Source organism: Brienomyrus brachyistius, chromosome 5 (assembly GCF_023856365.1).
Source record: "Brienomyrus brachyistius isolate T26 chromosome 5, BBRACH_0.4, whole genome shotgun sequence".
Classification (NCBI taxonomy): Eukaryota; Metazoa; Chordata; class Actinopteri; order Osteoglossiformes; family Mormyridae; genus Brienomyrus; species Brienomyrus brachyistius.
In genome coordinates, this window is record NC_064537.1 from 10,241,640 (window position 1) to 10,267,734 (window position 26,095).

Sequence of the window (26,095 nt, forward strand, 5' to 3'; positions counted from 1 at the left end):
CCTGAATGTTGAATGATTTAGTGTCTACAGACTGACAGCTTAGTTACACTTTCCGTTCAGACGAGGCTTTTTGTCATATTTATGCAGTGATCAAAATTGCAAAGGTTATTTAAGCATGCCCGGGTATTATACAATGTTATATATTTCGCAATTTCCTCTGAATCATACTCGTAAAAGTACTCGACACTTCCCCGTTACTCAAACCTTTGCATTTGATCTTCCTTCACATTGTATCCACATACGTATATAAGATAAACTAGCCTAGCAGTTGATGGACAGCTCGCTTACTTTTTACCTGAATGCTTTGGTTGAGGATTCACAGTAATTTTCAGTTGTGTTTTATGTTTTATTGAACAAATAAGACCAGCATAAGGTAAGCCAGCATGTGTTATTTTGTTTTAAAAACATCTATTCCACTTTTCAGTTCTTGCGTTTTACCATTCTTTCCACTGTGCTAAGGCTTTTATAGACTTGCGCAACCATGAATGTTTATTTCAAAATACGTAGAGCGTGTGTCAAGAGTACTTAACTAATATCGATCGCAGTTTCTAAATGTCAAGCACAACATGTGAAAACTGATCTGAACTCTTTCGACGGCCTCTGGTATGGTTGTAATCTAACTCCAGCACTCTGCGTGCACAAAAGTTAAACGTTATCGATTGGTAAGAAAACTTTTAAACGCAAGTTTAACGCAATTAGCGCGTTACAGTTGCAGATAATGCAGCCTGTATTTCGCATCTCGATTTCCAATCAGACAGGCCTATTCCTTTCGCCTTTCTCGTTATTTCGTTCGACTTCTGAAATGTATATGTATAACACCCGGTTCTCACCTTATTGGACGTTTATCGCCACTTTCCCTGGCTCCGCTACAGCTGACAGACAAGCACAATATACTTTTCCGGCTTATTGTATTTGCTGGAGGCTTTTTTTTTTTTTTTTTTTAAAAAAAAAAGACATCCCCCCCCCCCAACGTTACGTTTTGCGAGCCCTCTTCTCATATTGCCCCCCCGCACTTTACACCTTGTTTAGTAACTCCATTATGTATGCGTAACGTTAGCGCTCCTTCGGCGTTGCGCCGCTGCCCTGGCTCCTCCCCCGACTCCGCCCGGCCACGCCCATCGCCCCTCCCATTCGCCGCTACAGGGAAAAAAACGAAGGAAAAAGAAGGGGGGGGCAAGGAGGGACTGAGAGAGAACAAAAAACGTGACTAGGCACCAAAGTGTTCTGTTATGCAACTACTGACCTACTAACATACATATTGAGACAGAAGGAGAGAGAGGGTGAAACTGGAGCAAATCGCCAACATAACATGAGGATTCAAAGAGAGAAGGGAGACACGGAATGCACGCGCTGAAACTGAGCACCATTTAGCGCTAGTGAGCGGCGAACGACCTTAGCCTACATTTCAGTCCAAACTTAGAAGGCAGAAAGTAAGAAGACTGAATAAACGAGAACTACAGCCCCCGAATAGGAGTGTGCCGCTGAACACTGTGGATTTTTAGTACGCGCCAGAACGGTAAGTTTTCGTATATGTATGAAAATACCCCCTTGCTAACATATGGGAATCTGCAGAAACAGTTGTATATTCGAAGAAGAGCGACCGAAGCGGTGACAATGTATTGCACAATGTATTTGCCTGGATTCACGCTTACCTCTTTGTTCGTGCCTAGCCTTTACTGTTACTGTTACATGTGCTCGTGTTAATTGTTCTTGGATGTTGTTCACGCAAATCCAGACTGGAATAAATAATATCAGTCGGCGAGTTTTGCAGAGCATTGGTATAGCGTCTTGTTTCGGAGGGTGAGTGGATGGTCAGCGTGTTGGCAGCGAGCGGTACGCATTTGATTTTCTCAATGTCAGGGCGAGGCAAAGCCCCGGTGCGTTTTGCTATTGACTATTGTAGGGCGGGGGGGGTTAAATTCCTTCAGAAATGTAAAATGAACGGGGACAGCAAAGCCTTTCAAACCGGCGCAGCTCACAATAAACGAAAGCATCGGTTGTTTGACTTCATGAAAGCTGAAATTGTATTACGAAATGTAAGAGTTTCACTCGTTTTATGACATTGAAACTTATAGCGATGCTATGGTGGCGCGGAGGTTAATTTTTTTTTACTTTCACACTGAGAGCGTAAGAAATATATTTGCTTGAAATGAGGAGAAATAGCTTTGTTGGCGCGGTATATCACGGGACGTGGTTGTATTGCGCGGTCGTTTCGTAATGGTAGTACGTATGTTTATTATTTTTTTAAGTGATGCATTGTCCAAGTTATACGAGAACGAAGGGAAACGCCAAAACTAAAGCTGTCCTTTTCATTCGCACGTGTGGGCCTCTTTGCTGAGATTTACACCGGGGTCTGCAATGCCACTCATTATTTATACAGTTTTTTTTTTACCGTGTAACAGAATATTTATGCCATCTACTCATCCGATTTCATCACCACACAAACGTGTCCGCTTACGGGTGCGACGTGCCAACTTGTTTAAAAAATAAATATGGAATCGCTGCCTGCGTTTGACGCCGGCTTGTGTAATAGACGATGGCACGCATATTATTTTGGTATAGTTTTTGTTATGTAGTTTTGTTGTGTGTGTTCGTGACAGTGATCGCGTCCACGTGTAAACTTGTAGATTGAAGATTGGTTAGGAAGTGGCTAAGCCGAGCTGCTAATGTTGTAACATTTCCTGGATGAAAACCGCCTGTGAACTTGGAAAGGGTCAGTGGTGAGTCATAAGTGGCGGTTAAAGACAGAGAAAGAGAGGAAAAACTGAATATTTAAACTTAAAATGATCTGCTCATTTGAACTGATAAAATCTGCCGTTACGTGCACGTTATTGTAATCGCCAACCCTGACGTCAAAGGCACTTGTTTTCTCATTTTTTTTTCAAACTTTGCCATTATTTCCTCATGCCAGGATGACGTAATTTGTAAAACGGCGTGAAATCCTTTGGGAATTTTATATGTACCCAGATTTTGTGCAAAGCTGATTTGTTTTCGGTTACATCTAATTATTTGTAATCATACAGCTTAGTTAAATGCCTCGTATGCAATACACGTGCTGTAAAATGATTTATAATGACATTTGATGGCAGCACAAAACGTTTGTAACGTTTGTGTTTTTTTCATCAATGAATTGTAAATAATTAGTATGCTTAATCAGAAAACCATAAATCAAAGAATGGAATTCGGGTGAAATTTGGGTAAGGAGCTCTGTGATAAGAAGGGTTGCTGTTATGTATGAATGGGAGGAGAGGTACTTTTTTTCTGTAATCCAATGGGGAGGGGAGGGTATCCAGCCCACCCCCCTTACTGTTTGACTGTCTCGCCTGTATTCTTTGCACTCAAAAGTCCGCACACATGCCAGTACTAAATAATACAGGTTGATTTCTGGGCTTCCTGTCCTTGAAAGATCTACAGTTTCCAGAAGTTTGCCGAAATGCCTTCAAACTGAATAAAGAAGCCGGCCGACATTCATGAGCCCCTCCTTTGACAAAAGTATCGCATCGACTCTTCTGGAGCTGCACTCGCTCACGCAGGGCTTCCCAAGAGTGTGCTTCTCTGTGGCTTAAAGGCTGCATGCAACACCCATTTACATTAAACGCGTGTGTGTATATTTCATCCGGTGTGTTCTCGGGCAATATAAGAAAAAGCTGCTGCCTGGGTGCTGTGTAAGGGGTCGTGCGCAAACTTCTGATCCGAATCGTTTCTGAAATACCTGACATCCTTTCTCCGGGCTGAAATTCCACCTAACATCACACGTCACTGTCCCTAAGGGCAATTTGTGAGGTTGTGTAGGGAAGGATAAAGATAATAGCCCCCTCCGCCTCCAATTAGCTATATAAAAGAGATGACGCAACTAGTGGAAACCCAAAGTGTGTGTGGTGGTGTCCATGCCTGGCGGTTGGTCGCCGCTTAACCCAGTTGGCATCAGTAGCTCGGAAATGTAGGTCAAATCGGTTGTCCGGGAAAAGGAGAGAGAGGCTAGGGAAGTTCGGTGTGGGGGAGGGGGAGATTTCGCTGGCCCCGGGACACATTCTTGCTGGTCTTACAGGGGTTAGAACAACTGATGTAGTTGCTCTACTTGTGTGATCTCTAGTAGCAGAAACAGCCGTATATTGTGGTCTGCACGCTGTGTTCCTTAACTAACCGGTGTGTGATTATACTACAGTTTTCCATCGTGTGTTTTTGAAATGAAAAGGAACACAGCTGTGTGTTCAGGCTCATGATGCCACAGAGCAAAATGCAAATGACTTGCAAAATGCGTATGGAAATTGAGACATTGTCCATGATCATGGATACGGCACCAGAAATGTCTGCGACGTCGGCACCTCGTTTCTGCTTGGCCGTGTTTTGAACGAAATCCGGACGTTTTACACATGAAGCGGCAGTTTGTGTCTCGTCGTTAAGTCAAGGTGTTGCCTCTCTGGCTTTGTGGACAGTAGAGTTGGAAGAGGCGGAGCTGATCCCGGTGTAGGTTCATGCCAGCCGCAGAAAGTGCCGTCCAGTGGAGGAACCGAGTCCACAGAAAGAGCCGGTATAGAACAAGCAGTGTTATGACATGCCTCTGGCGCACGTATGTTTCCTCCTGGCTTCCTGTTCGGGTGTGTCGAAACAATAAAAATGTGTGTAGGAGGTTGTGTGCTATTGCATATTCTGCCAGTATGGGAGATGCAAAACGCTACACCTGTCCTGCATGTGAACATACTCATCCAGACTGACCAGTTTCTGTCCATCTTAATCTTCGCTTGCGCGTTCTTGGTGTTCATGGAATTTTGCAGTTAATCCAGGTATGGATTGTGTAGAATGAGAGACCTCCAGTTGCACAGGTGGAGTATATGCAATAGAAGAGCAGCGAGGGTGGGTGGAGCATGCCTGGGAGGGCCTGAGTAAGAGTTGGCGGAGGCTGTTAGTCAGATGATAGTCCATGCTTTTGCTCTGAATGCTTGAGATTTATTGCATTTTTTTTTTAAACCAAATTCATTCACACAGAATTTATGCAAAATACATACAGTTGTAGGTCAAAGATACAACAGCGACTCTTTGGCCTGTTGCATTGCCAGCACAGCGAGTTCTGGTCCTGCTCTATCAGCAGTCAGCGGGGTTTCTAATGTGCAGACACTGGAGGTCGGTGGGTGCACAGTTCTGATGGTTAAGACCGTAACTCCCGGTACGGTCCGACAAGCAGATGAGCAAATGGTACCAGAAGCAAAATGATGTATGAACTTCCTCATTCTTGAACTGTCTCGGTATATTTGAACTGTCGATAAGGCCAAGTCTGTATTATTGGGATCTTGTACGTCGGTGCCATAAAAAGACATGAAGGGGAGCCTTTAATTTTATTCTTAAAGAGCGTGCAGGAGGCTGTGTTTGCACTGCGATCGTGGTGCATGCTTGCGTCGTGGGGCTGCTCGTAATCTCCTCGTCCGTGATGCTTGTGGGAACCAAAGCCAATCATGCACTGGTGGGGCTGGAAAAAAACTTTAATGCCTGTAGCCTGTCCTGGCTGCAGGAGCAATAAACGGAACTGTGTGCGTATGTAGTGACGTCAGCTGTTTGTTTTTCTGCCAGCCCCACCCCCCCACACACACACACACACACACACACACACACACACCTGCGGTCTGCTTCAGTGCAACCCATTTGCCTCTGTGGTGAAGTTGGGATGTTTGGGGGGATTAATATTGGGCATGATTCATTGATCCATGAAGTGTCCCCCCCCCACACCCCCGTTGCTGACGTTTCTCTTGTATACCGCAGTGCCGGTAAAATTCCTCTCCTCTCCGCCAATTGAATTCCTTACAGCACATCCCTCCCATTCTCTCGCTCTATTTTTAGAGCTGACTCTAATCCCCCTCTCTCTCTCCCTCCCCCCTTGGTCTCAGACTCTCTGTCCCCCTCTTTTGCTCCTTATCCCCATTTTTCTTTTGCTCTCTTGCTCTCCCTCTCTCTCCCTGCCCATTTTCTTTTTACTGACCTGCCCCCCCCACCCCACTTCCAAGGCAGTTGGACAGTAAGCAGTGTTCACCATTCTGTCCGGTTTCTGGGTCAGTGGGACGCGCGTCTCAGAATGCAGTGAAGCCTTTTCCATCAAATCTCTCGTTATTCTGTTGGGCTTTCATTAACCTGGGTAGTCCTCACCCCTCGCGTGCGGTACCCCATGCCCCCCTGTTTCCCGCCTGTTAAATGTAAATTAGAGAGACTCACACCCTCATTTAGGAGTGCTTTAGTGTGCACCAGCTGTAACCCAGCACCTGGTTTAATGCCTCTGTGATTTCCGGTTTTGCTTCCAAAGCTCGGTTCATAAAATCTTGGGATGGAGGATGGGGGGGGCAGCAAAAGGTGTCCTCCAATACCATTTAGAAGTACGCCGGGGTTCCATAACACATTCCCACAACCACAGAGAAACCAGAAGATAACCTCAGAGTAGAGGCCTGTGTGCGAGAACATATTACATCATAATCACAATGTTCACGTGGACAACGGAAGCGAGCACGACTTCACATGGTGGCGTCAGTAAGCCTATGAAATGAAATGAAAATTAGTATTGAGTAATCCATTCATCCTCTGACCGCATATCCAGGCAGGGTTATTACCTCTTAGTCATACAAAAAATAAACTGTCGGAAATTAAATTAATTGTGAAAATTTGAAATTGAATTGTCTTTAATCAGACGATGAATTTTCCTCCTTGTCTTTAGGGTGATTTTTAGGACATACAGAGGATGAACGAGGAGAAGAAAGGAAGTGAACTTGCGTGACAGATGGAGTAGGGGGGTGTTGGGTGGGGCCAGGTGTAGGGTGTCCCCAGACCAAACATACTCCATTTATGGGAAACATCTTGATCGTATTGCCAGTGTTAGCAGGCACTAGTTTTTTATTATATGTTTAGCAATAGTCCTGTTGCAGAAGTTAATATTGTACGAAAAGTAAACACCGGACACTCTTGTTGTCATGGAGGGGAAACCCACTGAAAGTGTGATTTACGGTGGGGGTGGGGGAGTGTTCTAAGGCTTCGTGGTACACGTTTAAATCCCGGTTTATGGAACTTGCGGGCAAGGAGTGAGGCTGGTACGACCCAAGACGAAGCCTCGGCTTTCTCGGCAGTTACTGGGTTACCGAGAATGAGCAGCACTTCCCAGGGCTGCTGGAAACGCGTCCACGTTGTGTAACGCGGCGCTGACATAAGCCCCGAAGGGCTCAGCTGCATCTCGGCTCCGAGCCCTCGGCGATTTCGACACGCGCGAGAACAGATTGGTAATTCTCCGACGGCTTGGCGTAAGAAGCCGGGGAGCCGCTCAGAAGTTTGTGTCGTCAGTACCGTGGGAGTCGGACCAAATACTTCCCTTGTTTGTTGTTGCCTGTGAATTTATTTATTTATTTTGTTTTAGTTGGAGGGAAACAAAGCCACTGCTGGACGAGTAACACTTTGGGCAGCGGGGGTGGGGGGTGGGGGGGGCTGGAGCGCTGTCATAACGAACAGCGTCACAGGGTTCCGTTGTCATTTCGAAAGGCGTCCCGATGACTGGAGAGCCTGAGTGTGGACTGGTCTCTGCTCCGGACACACACACCCAGAGCGACGGTTATGTGACATGTTTGGTGTCTGAAACAAGTGGGTCATAGTAGGATCCACCTCCCTGCCCCTCTTCCCTTGACTGACCTGTATTCTTCAGTCAGCTCCACCTGCTCTATCTTCCCACAGAATCTAACCCTTTTCCATCTGCCTTCTATCTTTTTTTTAAACTATTTTCAGCTCACATGCAGAAATCTTTCTTTTGCTGCCTGTTGTTATAAATAATTCCACCTAGTCTGCAGTCATAGCTTTATATCGGACACACTTCATGGTTGGGGTTTAGATGCTGGTTCCTGCCATGTTGCACCTGTGCTCCTACCTGTTAATTGTTCATATAAAGATGTGTCCCCTTGAGAGACATGTTTGAGTATCTTACTACTATTCCAGCAGCTTTAGATCAGTGTTTCTCAAACCGGTCCAGACTGTCGGGGGGTCCCCTAGGACCGGGCTGAGAAACACTGCTTTAGGTTAAATTCATTTTCTCTCTCAATTCATTCATAACAAAAAGAATCAAGTTTTTTTTTTTTTTACCATAGCTACAAGTTTCTGATTTGAAATACGAGTTTGGGTTCTAGCAGGTATTGTGTTCATATGAGGAAAAGGAATTTGCATGAATGTTGAATAATGGCTTCAGATAAAGCACACATTAGCCAGACTTGTTTCTGAAGTCTCTTGTAATGATTTCGGTAAAAGCAGCCAACTTAAACATCAGGTTAGTGTTTGGGTGTCACTGGGTCAAACGTTGTGAACTTTCCAGAGCTAACTAATGATATTGCAAAACCTAAGCTTTAGATTTATGATCCCGTTCGCTTTGGCAAACATTTTGCCCGTTTGATATCTGTAGAGCTCGGTGTGGACGTTTTTGGAGTTCAACCATTAAGACATTTCCCCCTCTCTTGTCTGTTTCCGCAGTCTGTTAATCGTGAGTCACAGGACAGGAATTGGAACTCTGCGACCTTCGAGCTTCTGAAAATCCCAAGGCAGACAATACGACCTACATCCTACAAGACGCCCTGAAGTGCTGTTGGCCACATCCCTTGCCTCTCGGAGGTCCTGTGAGGATTTGGGGGGATCCCCTTTCGCATTCTGTAGACTCCAGGAATTCCTTCAAGCAACTGCGCAGTGGGGAACGTCTGAAAATCCTGGAGCCAGTCTTTCTCCCTCTTCTTCCCTCACACCATCTATTTAAGCTAAATGAGGGGTTTGCGTTGACTTCCGCCTGTTTTTGACTTGACTCGTTTTTTTTGACCCCTGAACATGCGAACATTTACATGAAATAAAATGCATGAAGGAATCCTGCAACGAAATCAATGAAGTTCATTTCCAGTGAAGCACCGATACCTCATCTGGAATTTTTTGCTGCTCTCCCTACCTAGGAATTCCCAGAACTAAACAAAGAAGTTACCCACGTGAGATCAGCATTCTTTCTCTGTCGCCTCACCAATCGCATTATATTTTTCAGAACTCCGTTTCCAATGTCAGCTGAGTGCCAGTATACAGACGTGGCCTCCAGCGAAGAACAATGGAAAGCCTGAATTTGCTTGTCTCTTCGACCAGTTCAAAGAATCTCGACAGTTTAGAGACGTTCTCCAGCTACAGCGAGAGTCTCCCCTCGCCCCCAAGTAACCCCCCTCGCCCAGCACGTGCGACGAAAGCCAAGCCCAGCATGACCTGCCGGCGTAAGCGGGAGTTCATCTCTGATGAGAAGAAGGACGCCTCCTACTGGGAAAAGCGCCGCAAGAACAACGAGGCGGCCAAGCGCTCGCGGGAGAAGCGGCGGCTCAACGACATGGTGCTGGAGAACCGCGTCATGGCGCTCAACGAGGAGAACGTGCGACTGAAGACGGAGCTCCTGCAGCTTAAACTGCGCTTTGGGCTGATCAGCTCTGCCTCCTACATGGAGAAAAGCCAGCAGATAGGCGCTTGCGGTGGCGGAGGAGGCGTGGGGGGCGCCTCCACTGGCAATCTCTATTTCTCCAGCAGTAGCTACTCCAGCTCCTCTCAGGTGTTGGTGAACTCGGACTCCTCGGAGGCTGAGCAGTCAGGCCGGGGTGACCGGCACACCCTGTTGCCCAAGTACTCCCCACGTGGCTCTCTGTCCGACATGTCAGACGGCTCCTCCCGGGACAGCCCGGAGCCCATACCCTATGCAATCAAGCAGGAGAGCTTGGGCGTGGACATCAGTGGCCCAGAGATGGATAGTGGGGGCAGCAGCGGCATGTTCAGCGTCCGTCACAGCCTGGGATCCTCAGAACACCAGCAGAGTCAGCAGGAGATGGAGCCCTCGACAGACTGCCGGCATGGACAAGAGGCCGTCGCTGGCACTGCCCACCCCTCCATAGCTACGCCACAGAGGAGCGTCATCCTCTACCGCTCCAGCAGTAACACCTTCCCCGTCGATGACCGGCGGTTGCCGGCCCTGGAGCAGCAATCTGTGCCCCAGCCGCACCAAAGCGCTCCAAACCCCCATCAAGCCCACGCCAGCAAGACGGAGACCTCCGAGACTGTGATGGAGGTGGCAGACCGGTTAGAGATGAAGGCTCTGGACTCGCCACCTTATTCGTATGCCGCTACACACAGTGACGCAGGAGAGGGACCAGGGCACAGAGCTCAGCACCAGCAGGGCCTCTATGGCTATCCAGATGAACAGCCGAACAACAGTCCAGACTCCTGTGCCCCCGAGCTCTCAAACAGTGTAGAGGAGGGTAAGTCCCAGTCGTACCAGCACCAACACGCCTACCTCAGCCCCATGGACGAGGAGCCCCCAGTGCTCACCTACGAAGGTGGCCTTGGGTCTGGTGGGTACTACAAAGAGCATTTATCCTCCGGCAAGGACACCTCGTCTAGCGACGGAGAGCCCCGCAGTTCAGACAAAGAGATATTGACTGACGACGAGTCCCCGGCGTCGTCCTCCTCTGATGCGGGAGGCTACTACCAGCATCCAATTGTGGCACCACAGTCTGTGTCCCCATCACTTACCCCCGTCTCCCAGAGACAAAGTGGGGACAGCCAACCAGAGCTCAAAGCCACCGCCCTTCCTCACAAGCTGCGGCTCAAGTACCGGACGCTGGGCGGTGGCTCGGCAGGAACCCAGAGGGAAGCTTTGCCTCCCTCTGTGGTCTCACCCGTTGCCCTGCTTCAACACCCGTCTTCGGCCATCGGTCCGAGCGACCAGAAGGCGAGTGACGGCAAGGAGAGAGCAGGTCCAGTGTTATCGGGGAGCTGCAAGAAAGAGCCTGCTTCTCCAAAGCGACAGGAGGGAGGAGAGGGGAGGAAGGAGGGCAGCAGAAAGGAACCAAGTAGTCGGAGTGGAAGAAATAAGAGACATGACTGAGTTTCCATCCTTTGTGTTTCCAACCTCAACTAGACCTGCCCCCATCCCTGGACCCAGGAAGACCTGAGTCCTTAAACAGACCTTCAGCTATGGCTGGACACCAGGATGCACTATTGTGCTGCACTGACTTGTTAGTGGACAAGTCTCCCACAATTCTGTCTGCTCTACTAAGCACTTACAGATCGACCAACCAAGTTGTGTGAAGGAGAAGGTGGAATGGAACTCTCTCCTTAAAAAAAAAAAATCTGTCAAAAGTGATTGTAGCACACAGATAGTCCTTTAAAAAAGTGAGGCCGTAATGAATCCACATTTTGTGAAGCCTAAAAGTGCCCCTGGTATATTTGTGTGTGTGGGAGGGGGTGTTTGTGTGTGGTTGTTGTTGCTCGGGCACCTCACCTCCTCAACTCTTGGTACCCTGGGGGCCATCCCTTGACCAAAGACGCCGTCGTCTCGTGAAGAGCTCCATCCAACGTCCTCTCCTTCAGTCCTCCAGCACTCTCCCTTTTGGTCTTGGCTTTCCAGCACCCTTTAACTCTTCAAGCACTTGGATTGTATATTACTGTGACATAAATATTCATATTATATTTAAATCTATTTTAAGATGAAAACAAAAAAACTTAAAAAAAATAAATAAATGTGGAACCAAGGAGGAGTAGGGATGGTTTGTCAGTGTTGAAATTGTTGTACAGTCTTACCATATCTTGTCAGTTGTAACAAATGCTACTTAAAACAAAATGTTTTTATTTATTTTCACAGCACTATGAGCTTTATTCTTTATTTTTTATGTGTTTTTTTTTTTTTTTAAACAATCCCCAAGGGCGCCGCGCTGCTGTGCTCCTGAGCGGGCCGGTCGCTCCTGGGGCTTCTTTGGGGTCGGCGGACGCGTCTAGATTAATGAACCTGTGCCGCCATGGTGGGGGGCAGAGGGGGGTGCTAACACGGCGAGGCGGAAGTGCTTCCGGGCGGGTATCAGGGCTGAACCAAGAACCTTGTTGTTTGGCAACAAATCATGCCTCTTTAAAGGTAAACGTGTTTTGACCTTTAGCCAAAAAATGAGTTGGAAATTAAGTAGATACTGCATGATCTAGAGTAGATCAATAAATCAAGAGTATATGAGATTTGCTGTCGCATAAGCGGTCTTGTACGGCACTGGTTACAGTTCGACCTCAGACCACACAAACTGTGCTCGAAACATATTAGCGGCGTTTGTGATACGAAACGAAATTAAACCTATTGTTCTCTGTCTGTGATCAGGTTCAGCCGAAAACTTAATTCTACCTCAGTGCAAAGGCGCGGTGATGTCTGAGCAGATATCTGCCAGGATCGCAAGCCGCCCTCCTACCGCCATGCCGCGGTTTACCAATGCCGTTTTTAATTAATGGAGGAAGAATACAACCAAGACATAACTGAAATAGTTCACTGTAATTTAAGTTGCAAGCAATTCAGCTCGTCACCTGGAAAGTCATTGGTTTGACACCCCAACCCCCACACAGTTGCCTCCTTGCCTTGTAATTTGTCTCACTGGGACTGGAGTCCAGAGTCTGCACTGAATCCGTTTCGCTGCCCAGGAGCCTGTCGTTGGCCATTGTGTATACATGTATAGTTTTCTCTTTTGGACAGTGTTGTAAGTTTTATTATTTTGTAATATTGTTTTGGGTTTATTTTCCCTTCGCTTCTCCCTCCATTACTTTGTCTCCCTAATGTGACATGTTTTTGATCCCTATAAACATGCTGCAGTGATTTTTATTTTTCGTTTTCAGTTTTCTGAAAATAAGTTGTGTGTGATATGATGGAGCGGGTTGGGGGGGGTGTCACCTTTCCATCCCCCCCCCCCCCCCCCAAAACAGACTGCGTGTGCAAGTAGAAACACTAATGTTAAAAGTGAAGATGGGTGGAATTCAAACTCTAAAGTAAATAAAAAGTTGTTAGGCAGCATTGGTTTTTTTTGTGTGTGTGTGTTTCACCATTTCGGGGAAAATCAATTCCGTGGAATTGTTTTCCCGCTGTGTACTTCTGGTCACTGATAATATGGTTTACAAAAACTGAGGTTCCATGACCCCCAGCTGGGTAAATGCATTTTATAAAAGGTCCCTCTCGCTGTGGAGTGTTCGCTGTATTTAAACCCTAGCGGTGTTCATCCCTCCCAAATTCAGCTCCCTGATCCGGCTGCAGCAATAAACCCAGGTGTGAAGATCTCACAGGTTCTTAGTAACAGGATCTCCTTCCCCTGAACCCCCCTCCATCCCTCGCTCGGTAATTGACGTTTTGTCGTCCTCCCGAGCACCTCGGGCATACACACGAAATGATGTCGACAGTCTTAACGAGTTTGGGCGCATTATGGCTCAGCTTCCACTCCCCTTTATTTCCCCCTCTTTCCTGCACGAAGTACGTCTCTCGTTTTTTTTTTTTCCGGAAGCTTGCTCTTTCATCGGAGCACACAGGAGCGTGGCGGTGACGTCTGGCACTCGGCGTCCCACCGGAATGCCCCCCAAGGCTTTGCTGATGTAACAGCTGGCCTAGTTTTCCTTTGCTCGCTCCTTCCTGGGCCCGGCTGCACGCGCTTCCCCGGCCGTCGGCGGACTCTGAATGAGCTCATTATCTATAGACGCCGTGACCAGAATCTCAACTCGTACTTTTTATTTTTCTCCCTCTTCCCTCAGCACTGAGAGGACGCGTAACACGACATGCATTAATATCTACGAGACGCCCTCGTTCCACTGACCACCTACAAGAGAGAATTACAGGGTCGTTTATGGTCAACCTCTACGAATGAGTAATTGGGACTGAGTGAAGTTCCCCTTCATCCTGCCCTGTGCTGAGAGGGGTCGGCATGGTTGGCGAGTCCAGCTGGCGGACTTTGGTTACGCCCTGGTTAGTGATAGCCAGACCCATCCCTGAATTGGCTTCCATCTAAATTTAATGCCACAGCTGTTGTGTTTGACTTGTGCATCATGCCTGAGTTTCTCCGGCTCCGTATAGCTCAGTGAGCCGAGCTGTGAAGTAGTCTCCTAATTTGTGCCCTTCACTATTTCCTCGGTTCCCAAACCGTGCGCTGTTTAGCTGTGTGAGCAACTATCAACTATTTATGATACTGCTGCCCTACTTATCTATATAAAAGCAAGTTTCCTTATGCTTTTAGAATATATGAATAAAACAAATTATGTAAAGTTACTCCAAGTAAAATATAGCGGTACAACAGCTCTTGGGTGGTTTATTTGTGGTGTAAGATAATCCCTGGTGGGATGGGTAATCTGGCATCTCGGGACCTGGACGATGGAGTGTGACCCTTTTCATCACAGTCGTGAACCCACAATGTGGCTGTGGCCTTGTGATGTGCCTCGGCTCCGTTCCCGAGCACGCCGGCGCCACCTGGCAGAGCCTGCATGCTTCGCAGCCCGACTCGGGGTGAGACCCTGTCCCATGACGGCTGCTGTCGATGTATCTCGGGTTTGGGACCCACACATTCCAGTACTCCTTTCATTTTTGTGGCCCTCTAGGTTCGACTTGAGTATGCAGAAGGCATCCAGAAAACCACAGGCCAGAGGAGAAGTAGGCCATTATGGAAGGGGTGGGGGGGGGGGGGGCAAGGTGTGTGTGTGTGTGGGGGGGCTGTATCGCTGCTTTCGCAAAGGAATCACTGGCACAGTTGGCAGAACATAGACTCTGAGGTTACCTGTGAGGTCAGTGGTACCATCCAGGTATTTGCCCCCCATCATGATTAAGTTATGTAACATTGTCACCGGTACGGAAAGCTAATTTCCCCCTAAACTTTAACAACCAGTCGCACCACACGTAGCAGCAGTAACTGCAACCGAACGTTTCCTATAATTTCATATCCGTCGTGCGTGTTGCTGTGGAGGAGTCTGACCCTCGGCTCTTTGAGGACCTGCCTTGATGGAGACGCTTCATTCAGCATGAGCAGCTTCTTGTGGGTCACTGGGTTCTGCCATGGCGCTCTGGACCTTGACCAGGCCACTCGATGCATTTTCATTCTGCTTCACCTCAGTCATTCACATGCCGTCTCCCAGGAAGAGCCCCCATCGCTCCAATTGCTCCCCATTTGTCGGCGATGGCTCTAGCTGTAGCTCAGTGGCATCCCAGACCCTCAGAAAGTGCTTTATAACACTTTCCAGATTGACGTATTTCAGCATTTTTTCTCCCCCCCTCTGCTCTGGAATCTTCTTGGATCATAACATATGGAACTTGTAGAAATTTTTTAGGTGAATACTTTACTAGGATGGTAAAGTTCACTATGAGTACAGTCTGACCCTCCATTTATTGACTGCTGAGACAAAAGAGTTTTAATCAGACATTTGGGAGCCAAGTTGGAGTGTAGGGTGTCGTATCTGGATCAGGTCAGGGTGACCCACCCAAAAACTGCTAGTTCAGGGAGACACTGCTGGCTGCAATCCAAGTGAGAAGGCTGGTTCTGGGTTCTGACCCCAATCCACGGAGACTGTATCCCTTGCCTAATCCACATTCAGAATTTTCACTGTGCTTTTCAGTAGTTATTTTAACAACCTAAATCAATGTATCTGGTTGTTAATGTTAAGAATATTCTCTCAGTTTCCTTTCATTTTCTTTTAGGTGTGTGCATATAAAGGAATCCTAAAGGGTCACAAGGTTTTTCAGTGGGTTGTATTGCTGCTTCATGCTTGCAGGGTTATGGGTTCGAATCCCACCCTCAAAAGTTCTTCTGACTTTGCTCCTGGAGAATGAACGCTCATTGTTTGGCTGATTGCAGTGGGCTGACATCCCATTCAAGGTAACCTGGGTCAGCCGGCTTTTTAATATCTGTCGGTTTTCCTTGGGAAAACATCCACACATTTTCCATAACTGCTCATCTAGTCCAGGGCTGTGGTGAGTGTGGAGGACACCCTACATGGGGCGATTTTAAGATGCTGATTCTTTTAACTGGATGACATTGTACCGCGCCAGGAAAGACGAGGATCAGGAGCAAACTCGTTTGGATCCGGGAGGGAATGGTGTGAGTGTGCAGTGCTGTCTACTGAGCCATCATACTTAAAAAAAGACGGATGAATAAAGTCCAAATTATTTTATTGTCTGGGTTCTCATTACGGCAATGTTTTGAAATAGCAGGGCAGTTAGACTCAACTTGTTTTTCTGGAATCGTACAACAAAAGCAAACCTTACAATAGCTAGCTAACGCTACTAAACTCAGCTATTACATGTACCAGATTTGGCATGTGACGAAACCGCTATTCCTCAGACTGGCTTGTTACCCTGCACGGGGGGTGTGGAGGGGCGGGGGGGGGGGCACATACAGTGAATCTCCTGGTGCAAGAGCCAAAATTACAGCTACCGTCAACAACAGTTATAGTTAACAATGGTTAACATTATCCGGAGTGGCAGGGAGAGGAATTCTCAGCTGATTGTGACCCCCCCCTCAATCTCCTGCATATGTCCTGGTACAGATGGTATTTTGGGCACCTCCCCGACCCCCCCCCCCCCCCATCCCCCCCCCAGCCCTTGTCGGACCTGCCTCCTGGGCCCTGATGGTCAGGCTGTGACGCTGAGCCGATCTGGCAGACTTCTTGAACGGGCCGCAAAGGGCCCGGACCTTGAGCGACCCAGTTACGTAACCAAAGTACCTGAGAAGTAGGTCAGACTTGGGAGAGTGAGACAGGGAGGGGTACATATCCACGGATGGGGGTGGGGGCAGTTCTGTGCTACACAAAGAGTTCACTGTACCACCCCCCCCCCCCTGGAAATTGCATTCCCGTTAAACTAAATCAGATCCTGGTTTGATTATGAAACTTGTCATGCCTTTGGCATCTCATCTATGTAGCAGAGTTGAGTCTAAGATCGTGCCCTTTGCTAAAAATGACAGGCATCTGCTGGTTTTTACTTCACAAGTGAAAAATTCTTCCGTGTTTAATTAGTCAGGATGTTCTTGGTATTTAGTCGTGCTTTAATTAATGACTTCAGCCCTTCAGGAATGAGAAGACAGCCCCGGTTACTGGTGTTAATATTACATAATAATTTTAAAATACCTTTTAGCTCACAAAACCAGACTATTAGCTTGTTTTGTTCGGTATGCTGGATTTCAGGCATCTTGTGCGGCAACTGTGCAGTTTAATCAGCGAGGATTAACATTGGGAAGATGTTTGTCGAACCGTATTGTGAAATTTTCACACTGTTAATATGAAATGATCTTGGATGAGGGTATAATGCAATTACAACACAGAACTGTCCGGGGATTATGAAACGCCCAAAACCAGCCAGTATTCAGACAGAGTGGAAAAACGCTATGAGTCACGGATTAGTCAGAAAACACAAATCACTGCTGGGGTAGGTCGCGCACGCTCATACGGTATCACCAGCACCGACAGAAAGCCCTGTGGTCCTTGGCGAAACACCACACCTGACCGATTTAGGCACCAGGTGATTAAATCCACAAGTCGGCGCGTAAGACAAAACATAGGATCGTTGTTAATATGCCTTAAAGCCCAACAAAATCTGGGGCAGCCCCTCCCCCGGATTTGTCCCCCCCATTTACTGTGGTGTGCTCGTCAGCCTGGTCCCGCTCCCTTCAACCACCTCAAAGATGAAGGAATGTGCCTCTGAGAGCAAAATGGTCAGCATGAGGCAGTGAGCAGTCTGGCAGCGAAGGGCTCTGGGTTCGAAGCGGAGCTGCAGCTGTTCAAGTGGCTGTTTTTGGTGGTTACAAAAAAAACTGGGTCAGCGCTCAGCATGAGCGGACCGGGGGCACCTGAAAGGGGGAGAGGTGCAAACAGAGAGAGGGAGGAAGAGAAAAGGGGGAGCCGGGGTGGGACAGAGCCGAGGCAGAGGGTAAAATCATTTAATAAGTCCAACATAGCTACTCTGTGCCTACCGACAGCCAGTAGTGTGTCATGGCTAAAAGCTTCCTAATAATAGATAATGTAGCATGGAAATAAGTTTTTCTGCAAGCTTTGAAGTGTGGTGACAGGGCGTAAACTTTTAGAGCACGTCGGGAGAGCGACAAGCCTCATTGTTAAGGAAAAAACCCACCGACAAGTGGAAGGGAGCGAAAGGCGGACATAAAATGTAGGTCAGTCACTCCTCTTTCCTCCGCCCTCCCCCATGTCCCACCCCCCCCCCCCCCACCGCCTTCTCCTTTGCTCCTTCCTCCAGCAAACATGTTTTCTGTGCAGGAACCTCACATGAACCTTCTGCAGTAACATGCTTGCAGCTTATTAGACTGAGGGTTGGAGCAGGAAGGGCTTGGGAGGGGGGGGGGGGGTGCGGCTGGCTGACAGGGGCTGGAGCAAACTAGGCCACAACCGCTCAAGGTTGGTCCTTCCTTCCCAGCCCCTCTCTCTCTCACCACCTCATGCAGACTCCACTCCCCTCACCAGGAATCCTGACCATATAAAGCTGTAGCCAAAGTGAGAAGCCTGCATAGTTCTGCCTTGGGATAACTGTTTCAACAAATTCTGTTTTCAATCACCACCCCCCCACACACACACCCAACGCACCCCTACTAAATGAAATCAATAACTCCCATGTTTGACATGACTCTGGTATCGCTGCTTATGTCGTGTGGAATGTGGAACCACTTCAATGGATGGAAGCCTTTTAAGGAATTAGGAAAATAGACGGGGGTGTTTGTTTTCTGAATGGTGCAAGTGCATGGGGGAGGGGGGATAGTAGTATAGGCCCCTGAGAATCCTCCAGGGCGGGGTTGGCTGTCCACTTAAGAAGACAGACACTGTGTGTGGCCAGACCATGCGTTCCAGTGCCTGTCTCTTCAACTGCAAAATATCCCTCTGCATTTTTTTCTTATTTAAATGCATTTCATTCAGTAAAACTGTGCAGAAACAATGATTAAAGCAGTAGAGACTCGAGGAGCAGTTCACAAACGATTTGAGTTGTATCATTTGACAGCTTGCAAGCCGCTGATTAGATTAACTTGCCGCACACCAAGATTAATTACAGCCCACCCACCCGGACAGTACAACCGACCCTGGCCTCACCCCCCCCCCCCCCATCCTCCTCACCTGCTCATGGACTTCAGTCAAGTGAGGCTCCTGTATTGGGGTCTGACCATGCAGAATTCCAGAGGGGGACAGCTAAAGATCGCCCCCTGCTGGTACACCTCTTTCTCCTGTGTCCTGTCCCTTCCACTCCCGCCGTCCTGCCGAGTGGCTCCACACCGCCGTCCCTGAAAGACATGGACGTCGTGCGTGAAAATGCAAAGCAAACAGATCGACGATCACGCCGAGGCACGAACACGCCAAGCACATGCTCCACTTGGCTTTTCGCCAGCACCCGAAGGTCACCTGCTTCAGGAACGAGGCAACAAGTTCAAATTCCATTGCTGTGATTTGCCTTCAGCAAAGTACTTCAACAGCTTCTGTAAGGATATTACTCTGTTAGGAGATTAACTATATGTAGATGTAATTCATTATGTAATATAATATTATATATATATAAATATCTAATTATATATAATAACCCTCAGTCAAGTAGAATATACATACATAATGTTCTGAGCTTCATTCTTAATTGATGAATACACAAAGATCTGATCTCTAATTATCTGAGATGAGAGCTGCGACGAAGCTGCCGTAATTAACTCCAAGGCACCGAGCCAAAGGGAGCATCGTCACTCTGATAACAAAAGGAGTGGAAATTCGAGTCATTCCAGATGCAAAGTTAGTGAGTGCATGTATAATGTGAGATGGGGCGTGCTGACCATTCAGTCGCATGTCATGCAATGATCAACATCCTCCAGTCCAGCGGGGGGCGCTGTGCGATGAAGCACATGTGAGGTCTGCCGACCGTGACTCTGTGCTTACAGTAAACGAGTGTCAAATCAATACAGACTGTCCCCAACTTAGGACTGGGTTCTGACCGACAGGTCAAACATCGAAATGGATGTATGTCAGAAAAGCTCGATCGCACTGATTTTTAGGCGCAAGGCCGGGAGATGTGAGTGAGGCTGGCAGGGTCAAACCAGCATACAGTGCAAAGCTTTACCATGTCAGCCTTCGTACAGGCAGTGTGCACTGGGCAGGGTATGTGTGACTCGTCATAAGTCTCAGAGCTTGTAAATCAAGAGATAATACGGCAATGTTCAGGGTCCACAGCATATACATAGTGCAAATAGGCATCAGACAGTCAACGCAGTGCAATATACAGGTAGTCAGTAATATACCAGTATAATTAACTAGCAAAAATACACAGACCACAGTTTAACTGGTCTAACACTAAGTTTAAACTTCAGCTTGGGGGGGGAAACCTCCCTCTGGCTGCCTGAGGTGTCCAGACCAATATATTCATCTAACATGGCAGCCACTGGATTCAAACCCGTAATTTTACTATGTAGCGATGTGCCTGATAGAATGTGTATTATGATATTTTTCTTTACAGAAATTATTTAATGTATCATAACTTTTTACAATCCCCCCCCCATTCTGAGTGTTTGTGTGACTCCTTACACGTGCCTCTGGTTTCCTCCCACAGTTCAGAGACATGCAGTTACATGATCTGCCATCCTCAAAATGGCCATAGTATGATGTTTGTGCTCTGAGATGGACTGGGGCCCTGGGGCCCTGGGGCCCTGGCAGTACCATTCTGGTAATTGGCTTTAAGCTCACTGTGGCCCTCTACTGGTGAAGTGGTCACAGACGACGGATGAATGGGCATTAAGGTTAAGGTTAAACACGATTAAGGTTAATAGCTTATTTTTATACTATTTCAATAGTATAATTTTTAATAAAGTTTATAAAAATCAACAATTATGTGTTTAAGAAGAATATATGATATGATAGTTCCATATCTGATATATCATATATGATATGAATATGATAGTTTTCTGTTTTTAGTATTGATATGGGTAGTTATGGAAATAAGATCAGTAAATGACATGTTCCGATCTTTTTTTTTTTTGATATACGTGTTACTTGTTGAGAAACGTAACGGCCGTGAAACTGTGTGAGTAAAACGACCGCACACACAGCCGCGTCCCGAGAATGACGCCCGGCGCTAAGTGAGGGAAAGACAGACGCCTCCTGACTCGCGCTGAAAGCGATTTTGTTTTCACAAGAGCCGCTAATGCCGAACACATTAGCCGGCTTTCGGACAAATTCGCCTTGTAAACAAATTCGTCAGCTCCAGATGGCAGGGAGGAATAACAGGGGGCAGCTCCCATAAACATCTCCATTTGTGTCCGGCATCTGTTCACGCTGAGCATCAGCCCTTTGCAGGGGCTCTTCTCCTCTACACCAACTGTCGGCTGTCCTGGCTGGCTTAGCGACTCAGCAAATGGACCCATCACTGACAGGCTAGTGGGGGCACCACCGTACCCTGGGTTAGGGTCCCGAACCTGAATTTCTTCAACATTACATCCAGCAGTTTGATCCCAGCCATCCATGTTCCACAAGCGCTTATCCGGATAAGGTGTTGGGTGACCTGAGGCATAGGGCGTGAGGCAGGGGACAGCCTTGGGCAGGATGTCAGTCCATCACGGGACACACACTCACACACCACCGGTATTATAGACACACAAAGTCATCTAGCCATATCGTTGGACTAGGAAAAACCCACACGCACGCACAGCTAGGGGTGGGAATCAAACTTACAACCTGAGGTGATAGGCTCGGGCTGGACTGGCCATCTGGCAAACCGGGCACTTTCCCAGTGGGCTGATGGCTTTTTGGGCTGGTAAATTTTATCATAGGGGACACCCCCCCTCACCAACTGGCAATTCATCGCAGGTATATATGCGTGGTGGGCCTATCTGGGCAGAAATCCAAGGCTGATTTTTAATCCAAGTGCAGCCCTAGTGAGGCTACAGTGATACCCGCTAATAATGACTTTAATAACAATGGTGTCTACTTTATTACACACATTTGAGGGTCAGACACCAGCAGGGTTATGGGTATCAGCTGCTGTTATATGGAGACCATGCAGGAGGTATGTGTGAATTGCAGCTGAACAGGGGCGAGCGCCAATGGCAGCGGACGTCCACAGTCAGCACACAAAGCCGGAAATTGGCCAATCAGACGCAGCAGTCCTGTTGAGCGTGTGCAACCGCATCACCGCGCATCGCAGAGTATCTCCGTCCTAAAACATTCCGGGACGCGGTTGCGTTAATGGCTCTTTTTCCGTTTGTGTAAACAACAAATGCGTCGTAATTCCTGCACATGTGGGAGGGAAGTGCTATCGCCATGGTTACTGGAAACGTTACCGTTGCAAGCGTCTGTAATAATTGTGATTAAATTCAACAGGCCTTGGCAGGTTTTTTTTTTTTTTTTTTTTTTTTTAAACTTTTTCTTTTTAAGAAGATTATAAAAAAAAAACTGTGGGATAGAATCCAAACGGCCATATGCGGGAGCGCAAAGTCAAACAAAAAAAAACACACACAGCTGTCAGATGGATTCCTTCAGGCCTCCTTTCATCCCACTGACCTTATTGTAAGTATTCCTCCGCAGATACTCCTTATCTAATCACGTCCCAGAAGGGATTATCTCTGCCACGTAAGTTGCACTATTTGATGTCAGGGTGTGGACTGTAAGTCAGGTGCATCTCCGTTTCTCGAAGCTTTGTGGGTTTTCCTGCTCAGTGCATACAGACTGGTTAATGCCAGAAGGTTCACTTAGTCTGGGGGGGGGGGGGGGCATGTACCCCTCAATATTTAATTTGCTTTAATTTGTCCCCCTTATAAATAGACCTTTGCCTTTATATTATTCAGTTGTGCCCCCTCCCCCCCAATGGTCTGGGGTGGCAGGTATTTTTCAGAGGGGAGGAGGGGTGAGGTTCCGTTGCCCAAAATGATCATGTAAAAACTGTGCAGCAGATATGGCACAGTAGGTATGTGGGCTCTGGCCAGCTTGCTGGACCCTCCTCTGCTTGGCCTGCCTGGGGCTGCCCTCTCTCTGACAGAGGGGAAAGGTGGGGAGCTTTAAACACACAGGCTTTGTGACCCTGCACTCCATTGGCTGGCCCCTGTCACATGCCAGCCGTCCAATGAGTACCGTTCACCCGTGACTCACCTTTGACTTGCAGTGGAAGGATGATGGGGGGACAGTAGCTGACCTCCCAGCTGCTGAAGGTGGAGGCCGGACAGGAGCCATCAATGGCCGCAGGTCTTTAGCCCGATTATCTCCGAGATTAGTGTCAGCAGTCGGCAGTCCCATCTGTCCCCTGGCTCTCCAGCTGACTGAGGCCACTGCATGTCCCCCTGTGGTCCTCCGAAGGACCTCGGTAAACAAATGACAAGCCAAAAACATTTATTAGGGAAATTCCCTCAGCTGACAGCACCAAGACGCAGACGTGAAGGCACTTTACTGTACAAATATGGACTCAAGAAAACCGCTGGACTGCCATTAATCTGAGGCACTTTGCTGAACATTTAGCTTTAGCACCGGAAAGGCAACATGAGGTACAGTAAGGCAACACATTTATTTACTGAAGAGACCCAGTACTACAAGGAGTGGCGGGCAGGTAGGCAGGCACACACACACACACACACACACACACACACACACACATATGTCGGGTAAACATATCTCTATGGGGCCCGCTCATTCATTTCTATGGGGAAAATGCTAACGCTAACTATGACAACCTTAACCCCCACCCTGCCCTAACCATAATCATAAGTAACCCAGCAAAATACAAGAGTTTTTGCATTTTTAGTTTTTTCATTGCAGTCACAGATTTTTATTAAATTGAGTTTTCCCTTATGGGGACCAGAAACCAGCTCCAGAAGATGGTTGTGGTGGGGGGGGGGGGTGGATAGTGACCTAGAATCATGCATGGCTCTTTATTATCAACGACAGGACATGGGCAGGCTACCCAGCCCCCTCTGTGCCTCCTCCTCAGCTCTGAGATCTTCGGGCAGGGGAGCAAGGCCTGTGTACCCAGGTGCTCATGTGGAGCTCACTGATACCGCCGTACTCCAAGGCCAGGGATGGCGGGCGGATGGACGACCTGCTGGAACGCTCACTATAGAATCACTTCTTTGTCAAGAGGTTTCAGGCAACCTGATTTGATGTGAGTGACGTATCAGAATAAGGCTTCCGATTCGGCAATTAACATGGCAGAGCTTCCCTTCCTCTTCTCTTTCTTCACAAGGACAACAAATAACAGTGTATGAAGTAGGATAGATATTTGTATTCCCTGGATAGGAAATATATATGGTTGTGGGACTGCTCCATCAGTCACCGCTGATGCACACGCTTCTTGTTAAGATGATTACTCAAAAAATATCTCATGGATCTTTTTCGAACTTTCCAGAGGCATTGTATAGGCAAAGAGTAGATCTTCCCAAAACCGAAGCAGCACCACATAATGAAAGCAAAGAAAATGGCAGCTTCAGGCACTTGATCCCATCGAGATAACTTAAAAAGTATTTGATGCATCTTTTTCAAACTTTGCAGAGACATTATAAGGGTGACAAACTGGAGCTGATTAACTTTTGAGACAGAATCGGCATTTGGGTAAATACACAGTCATTACACGTTACACAATTTCACAATTTCACATTTCTTGTTGATCCGTCCAGTAATTGTGCAAAACGTAGAGGATGTGGGTGTGTGGAGGATTAGGGATTAGATGGGGGGGGGGGTGTTAACAGGTCTGTCCAGGGGGTACATTGTTATCATGTGAACAGCATATTTTCTTGTTAATACTCTTCTTTCATTTTTTGACCAGTCTTTATTTACCATAAGGTTCCACAGAGTTGCCAGTGAAATCACATGCAAATTACAACAGAGGTAAAAATTATGATTATATGATTGTTATTATATGATGATTATAAGTTATGATGTGGGTTTCTGACAGCAATATTGGGGAGCATGGCAGCCTGTGATTTCCCTGGGTACTGCCAGAGAAAGGACATGTGGGTGGTGAGCCACACCGTCTTCACAGGGATTGCGCAAGGCCGCTCAGATTGCAACACCACATGCGATAACATCGGCGGCGACCTTCATAATCTTGGACCAGACCGAGACGACACCTTTCGAATTCTGCCTTTTCGCGCTATATCAGGAACTGGCACTCCGGAGCCAACCTGAAAGGCCAACGCAGCCGACGGAAAGGTCAGCCCTCGGCGCCTCCGAAAGCAGTGGAAAATCCAGTGGCGTGGACACTGGCGGGGTCCTAAAATGGCCGCCCACTGCAGAGCGGGTGCATGCGCCATACAGAGGAAACCGCGCGGTGCTGACTGACTGCACCGCGCCTCGGACGGGGCCAAGACAGAATTAGCAGCACCAGAACACGCAGCTAACAGGCAGCCGCTGTTTGATTTTGAACACCGGCAGATGGGAAGTGACATCAATGGGAGAGAAGCAGTTCCCCGAATTTCCATGCCAGCCTTTTTCCGGGAAAGGGGGCCGTGTGTGTCTGAGGGGCAGGGGCTATTGTCCCACAATGCACCTGTCCCTCCCCTGTAGAATAAGAATTCCACTCTTCCTCAAAACACACATGACAACTTGCCATGTGCCTGTCATCTGAAGCTTTTTTCCCTGCACACACTTACTAGCCATGTGGACCGGCGATGGATGTCAGTTCCCCTCTGGGGGCATGGGCATCCTTCAATACATTTTATCACCCCCCCCCCCCCCCCCACCATAAACAGTTCTTGTCTGTGTTTACACACCCACTGCCACACCGCCGTCAGCATCGCAGATGTCACGATGCGTTTCCACGTGCAGTCCCACGTTAAACACCAAACTTTATCACGCAGAGCTATAGCGAGATCGCAAGCGAAACAACCTAAGGATGCGGCTCGGGAGATAAACACCTGGGTGCGAAGCGCAGAGCATCGTGGGTAGCGGGAGGCAGCGGGAGGCAGCCTGCGGCTCATCGTACTTTTATATCTTGTTTACACAGGAAGCTCCCTTCCTTGATCTCATTTGGCTTTTTGACACAGGATGTGGCTCTTCTCATACACAAAGGCCAGGGTCGAATCCGGCGTCCTAATCTGGCGAGACTCTCCCTATTTAACAGCGAGATAAGAACTCGCCAGGGAAGGTGCTCCCCGCACTGCGAATGACGGCTCCCATCACTAGCCAGCACAATCCCCTACCTGGGCTGTTCTTGGTAAGATCTGGGTGGGGCCCACTTTTCTGTCTCCCCCCGGCAGGGCCCGTCAATGCGACCCTCGCATCCGGCACTAGTCTGACTCACCGCTCGCGTTCCGCTGCTGCCACATCACTCAAAACGATGAGTCATTCTCTCGAA

The 26,095-nt window shown here is 47.9% G+C and overlaps 1 protein-coding gene across 2 annotated transcripts; it reads left to right on the plus strand.

The window, feature by feature from the left end:
* The first annotated feature begins 218 nt into the window (after positions 1–218).
* On the plus strand, positions 219–12,835 carry nfil3-5 (nuclear factor, interleukin 3 regulated, member 5). Of its 2 annotated transcripts, none has more exons than XM_049014144.1 (2): positions 219–373; positions 8,479–12,835. In XM_049014144.1, exon 2 carries the CDS (start codon positions 9,089–9,091, stop codon positions 10,898–10,900), a length of 1,812 nt encoding a protein of 603 aa, XP_048870101.1. In that variant the 5' UTR covers positions 219–373; positions 8,479–9,088; the 3' UTR covers positions 10,901–12,835. The 2 variants fall into 2 exon arrangements, with proteins under 2 accessions (XP_048870101.1, XP_048870100.1); XM_049014143.1 differs by lacking the exon at positions 219–373 and adding an exon at positions 1,169–1,516.
* Positions 12,836–26,095: the final 13,260 nt, after the last annotated feature.

Excerpts from the sequence above, each read along its gene's own strand:
- nfil3-5 (XM_049014144.1), top strand. The coding sequence starts at position 9,089 with ATGGAAAGCCTGAATTTGCTTGTCTCTTCGACCAGTTCAAAGAATCTC.